The 5874-nt window shown below is 45.1% G+C and overlaps 1 protein-coding gene across 1 annotated transcript in view; it reads left to right on the plus strand.

The window, feature by feature from the left end:
* Nucleotides 1-747: 747 nt before the first annotated feature.
* The window catches only part of LOC117959774 (unconventional myosin-Vb-like), a 26133-nt gene continuing 21006 nt past the window's right edge, over nt 748-5874 (plus strand). Inside the window, exons 1-7 of the mRNA XM_034897051.1 lie at nt 748-902; nt 1766-1922; nt 2786-2929; nt 3925-4006; nt 4472-4579; nt 5175-5284; nt 5500-5765. Of these exons, the coding sequence (XP_034752942.1) occupies nt 748-902; nt 1766-1922; nt 2786-2929; nt 3925-4006; nt 4472-4579; nt 5175-5284; nt 5500-5765 (1022 nt within the window). The remainder of the gene's footprint in view (nt 903-1765; nt 1923-2785; nt 2930-3924; nt 4007-4471; nt 4580-5174; nt 5285-5499; nt 5766-5874) is intronic.

The raw sequence follows: 5874 nt of genomic DNA on the forward strand, positions 1-5874 counted from the left end.
TACAAAGGGACAACAATATGTTACAAAGGGACAACAATATGTTACAAAGGGACAACAATATGTTACAAAGGGACAACAGTGTGTTACAGAGAGACAACAATATGTTACAAAGGGAGAACAATATGTTACAGAGGGACAGCAATATGTTACAAAGGGACAACAATATGTTACAAAGGGACAACAATATGTTACATAGAGACAACAATATGTTACATAGAGACAACAATATGTTACAAAGAGACAACAATATGTTACATAGAGACAACAATATGTTACATAGAGACAACAATATGTTACAAAGAGACAACAGTATGTTACAAAGAGACAACAATATATTACAGAGGGACAACAATATGTTACAAAGGGACAACAATATGTTACAGAGGGACAACAATATGTTACAAAGGGACAACAATATGTTACAAAGGGACAACAATATGTTACATAGAGACAACAATATGTTACAAAGAGACAACAGTATGTTACAAAGAGACAACAGTATATTACAGAGGGACAACAATATGTTACAAAGAGACAACAATATGTTACAGAGAGACAACAATATGTTACAGAGGGACAACAATATGTTACAGAGGGACAACAATATGTTACAAAGGGACAAAAATATGTTGCGAAGGGACAAAAACATTTTAAAAAAACACTGAAAAAGGGACAAAAATATGTTAAATAGTGACAAAAAATATATTTAAAAGTGACAAACAGATAATTAAAAAAAGAAATGTGTTGATGTGTGCAGGCATCGTGCTGGTGGCCATCAACCCGTATGACCAGCTGCATATTTATGGCGAGGAGGTGATCCGGGCGTACAGCGGGCAGAACATGGGCGACATGGACCCGCACATCTTCGCTGTGGCTGAGGAGGCGTACAAGCAGATGGCCAGGTCACAACATTCAATTCAAAGTTATTATTTATCAAATCATAACAGAAGTTATCTTGAGACACTTTACAGATAGAGCAGGTCTAGACCTCTCTATAATTTACATATAGAGCAGGTCTAGACCACTCTATAATTTACAGATAGAGCAGGTCTAGACCTCTCTATAATTTACAGATAGAGCAGGTCTAGACCTCTCTATAATTTACAGATAGAGCAGGTCTAGACCTCTCTATAATTTACAGATAGAGCAGGTCTCGACCTCTCTATAATTTACAGATAGAGCAGGTCTAGACCTCTCTATAATGTACAGATAGAGCAGGTCTCGACCTCTCTATAATTTACAGATAGAGCAGGTCTGGACCTCTATAATTTACAGATAGAGCAGGTCTAGACCTCTCTATAATTTACAGATAGAGTAGGTCTAGACCTCTCTATAATTTACAGATAGAGTAGGTCTAGTGCCCTGGTGGTCTAGATGTATAACCTCATAACTAAGAGAGACAGGTTATGAAGAGGTGCCTGGTAAGACTAGATCTCTCCCCAACCGGATCGGGCTGTCCTGGCCTTCAGATTAGTTCCTCTCTAGACTTCCCTAAACTGGCTTTGTTGAGGAAACGTCCAAATGGCGACGCTACATCAGTCGTCTAAAAAGACAAATCAGTCGAGTTAACACTGTCTAGCACACAACTCTCACTAAATGTAGCTTTCGATTACTCTTAAACTAATTAGATAGATAGATAGAGAGATAGATGGATGGATGGAGAGATGGAGAGATAGAGAGATAATAAAATGGGAAATGATAGTTACAATTCTAATCCTGTTTTTTTCTGGATGCTTTCTAATATCTTTGCGTCTGATGTTTTTAGGGACGAGAGGAACCAGTCGATCATTGTGAGCGGAGAGTCCGGCGCAGGAAAGACGGTTTCTGCAAAGTACGCGATGCGTTTCTTTGCCACGGTGGGCGGCTCGGCTAACGACACCAACGTGGAGGAGAAAGTGCTCGCCTCCAGTCCCATCATGGAGGTCAGTGAGAGGACGTTGTCTCAGACTCAGGCTCTCTCCTAGATATGGTCTCCTGTTGATGCAGACTACTCACTAACACATAGTGAGTGTTAGTGAGTAGTCTCATTAACTAGTGAGTAGTTATTGAGTTGACAAAATGTGAGAATGAAATGCCGAAGCGTTAGCAGACAGAGAAGTTAAAAGTAGGGATCCTGACTGAATCATGTTGAAATGAAATCAGGTTGAGTCCTCGTGGAAGCTGTGTTTGATCCCAGATCCATGTCACGTCTGATCATCCAGGTGTAGTCTGCTTCTGGAAACACCGACTGAAACAGCAGGACTCCGGGGGACTTCTTGTTTGTGGAAATCAAAGAAAAAACAAGTTGTTTTTTCATTCTAGTGCTGACATCAAACAGTTCAATTTGACAGATTTAGTTCCCCGCCGCTGGGGATAAACTAGGGCTGGGTGGAAGGATACTGAGCTGCATCACCACTTTCTCTCGACAGATGATGTCTGGATGCAGATCGCCTTCAAAACCTCGGGGAACTGTTCCGTACAAGATCAAACTGATTATTACACGATAGAGCCCGACCGATGAAGGACTTTTAAGGCCGATTCCGATACAAATTACTATGTAAAAATCCGATATATTACGATATTATAAATACAGATATCAGGAAATGCCTAATATCGGCCTATCTTTGCAGATGGTATCCTAATGTTAGCTCTGTATCTTTGCAGATGATATCCTAATGTTAGCTCTGTATCTTTGCAGATGATATCCTAATGTTGGCTGTGTATCTTTGCAGATGATATCCTAATGTTAGCTCTGTATCTTTGCAGATGATATCCTAATATTTGCTGGGTATTGTGTCATTTTCAGGCGATTGGAAACGCTAAAACCACGCGGAACGACAACAGCAGTCGCTTTGGGAAGTACATTCAGATCGGCTTCAGCCAGCAGTACAACATCATCGGAGCCAACATGAGGACGTACCTGCTGGAGAAGTCCCGCGTCGTCTTCCAGGTCGGTGGATCCATAGAGACAGCTAACAGCATCTCTTTCTTACACTGTGTGTGTGTGTGTGTGTTTGTGTCACTGTGTGTCACTGTGTTCTCCCATTGGTCCGTCCCATGGGTCTAACCCACGTGTTGTCCCACGTGTTGATCCACGTGTTGATCCACGTGTTGATCCACGTGTTGACCCACGTGTCCGTCCCATGTGTCCATCCCATGTGTTGACCCACGTGTCGACCCACATGTCCGTCCCATGTGTCCATCCCATGTGTTGATCCACGTGTTGACCCGTGTGTCCGACCCATGTGTCCGTCCCATGTGTCCGTCCCATGTGTCCATCCCATGTGTTATCCCATGTGTTGTCCCACGTGTTGATCCACGTGTTGACCCACGTGTCGACCCACGTGTCCGTCCCATGTGTCCATCCCATTTGTTGACCCGTGTGTCCGACCCATGTGTTGACCCATGTGTCCGCCCCATGTGTCCGCCCCATGTGTCCGTCCCATGTGTTGTCCCATGTGTTGATCCAAGTGTTGATCCACGTGTTGACCCATGTGTCAGACCCATGTGTCCGTCCCATGGGTCTGACCCATGGGACGGACACATGGGTCTGACACATGGGTCAACACATGGGACAACACATGGGACGGACACATGGGACAACACATCCACGTGTTGATCCACGTGTTCTCCCACGTGTTGACCCATGTGTTTTCCCACTTGTCCGTCCCATGTGTCCGTCCCGTGTGTCCGTCCCATGTGTTGACCCATGTGTCCGTCCCATGTGTTGACCCATGTGTTGACCCATGTGTCCGTCCCATGTGTTGACCCATGTGTTGTCCCATGTGTTGACCCATGTGTTGTCCCATGTGTTGACCCATGTGTCCGTCCCATGTGTCCGTCCCATGTGTCCGTCCCATGTGTTGTCCCATGTGTTGTCACATGTGTTGACCCATGTGTCCGTCTCATGTGTTGACCCATGTGTCCAACCCATGTGTCCCCCAGGCTGAAGACGAGAGGAACTATCACATCTTCTACCAGCTGTGTGCGTCGGCCAGTCGACCCGAGTTCAAAGACCTCGGTCTCAGTGAGTCGGTTTCCTTTGACCTGTTTCTATTAAACTTTCCCTCACCTCATCACCCCGACTTTGTCCACTAATTAAGAAAAGAAATGTTGTGTAATTAACATACAGAACAGTTTCTGTTATTTAAAATTCTCATAAAAGCTGCTCAGTCAGTAAAACTTGTTTTTTTCACTTTTTGACATTGTTTGATGCTTTTTTCAAAACTTTCAACACCTTTTTGGGGCGCTTTTGCCTCAATATTCCAGCGGCTTGTTGTTGTTATATTAAAAGTGTTATGGATAGATAGATAGATAGATAGATAGATAGATAGATAGATACTGTAGATATTTATATAGTAGAATAGGTCACTACGATAGTTGTTGAAGCACAGATAAAGGTCCCATAATGCAATGCTAAATATAAATAAACCGAAATCCATCTTGATGCTTGGACCCTGCAGCCTTGTAATAACGTGTTGTGGTGTCCCAGCCAGCGCAGAAGACTTCACCTTCACGTCCCTGGGGCAGAACATCTTCATCGAGGGGGTGGACGACGCTGAAGACTTCGAGAAGACCAGAGAGGCCTTCACGCTGCTCGGTGAGACACACGTCCATACGTCCTCCTGTCTCAGGAGAACATGTCTGGTTGTAGGGTTCCCTGCTCGGATCTCCTCCTTCATTGCTGTACATATTCATATGTGTTCTTGTGTTCTTGTTCTTCTTATCCTGTTATAATTATATGTATATTGTATACTAGTATTTCATGGGGGGGGGGGAATCACCAAATGCCTCCCGATACGATATTATCACGATACTTATTCCGCAATACAATATTGCTATTTTTAACATATTGCAATATTTTGCGATATATTGCAATTTATAACCTTTTTTCCAACTTCTAATTTTTCCCAATTTAAAATTCTGGCACATTTTTCTTTTTAAATGCTTTATTAGTGTGCCTTGTCCCTGTTAAATAAACCTGAAATCAAAATGAATGTAGAGTGAAATGTATGAGGAAGCTGGATAGTTAGAGGGGAACCCCAGGGTCGTAGCGTTAGCGGTTAGCATCTACACCGCTACAGTCAGCCGGGAGAGAGCACACAGCACCCTAAGGTCCTTCCACAGGGAGTTACAGACCTCATACTGTGTGTGTGTGTGTGTGTGTGTGTGTGTGTGTGTCTGTGTGTCTCCAGGGATAAAGGACGCGAGTCAGAGCAGCATCTTTAAAGTGATGGCCTCTATTCTCCATCTGGGAAACATCGAAATCTGCTCGGAGCGAGATGGAGAGTCCTGTCATGTCTCGGTACGACACACACACACACACGCACTCACACACACATACACGCACTCACGCCCACACACACTCAGACACAGACATACAAACACTCACACACACTCACACACACTCACACTCACACATTCTCACATTAACTCTCACTCACACACACACACACACACTCACATTCAAATTCGCATTCACAGACACACACATACTCACACACACATTCTGTGTTCCAGGGAGACGACCTCCACCTGCAGCACTTCTGCCGTCTGCTGGGCGTGGAGCTGCAGCAGATGGAGCACTGGCTGTGCCACAGGAAGCTGGCGACGGCGTCGGAGACGTACGTGAAGAAGATGTCGAGCCAGCAGGCGACCAACGCCCGCGACGCGCTCGCCAAGCACGTCTACGCCCGCATGTTCGACTGGATCGTGGAGCACATCAACCACGCCCTGCACACCTCGTCTAAGCAGCACTCCTTCATCGGGGTCCTCGACATCTACGGGTAAGACAGCACGCAACGCCGCCATGCAACACCGCCACGCAACACCGCCACGCAACACCGCCACGCAACACCGCCATGCAACACCGCCACGCAACCCCACAGCGCAACA

Source organism: Etheostoma cragini, chromosome 16, assembly GCF_013103735.1.
Source record: "Etheostoma cragini isolate CJK2018 chromosome 16, CSU_Ecrag_1.0, whole genome shotgun sequence".
Classification (NCBI taxonomy): domain Eukaryota; kingdom Metazoa; phylum Chordata; class Actinopteri; order Perciformes; family Percidae; genus Etheostoma; species Etheostoma cragini.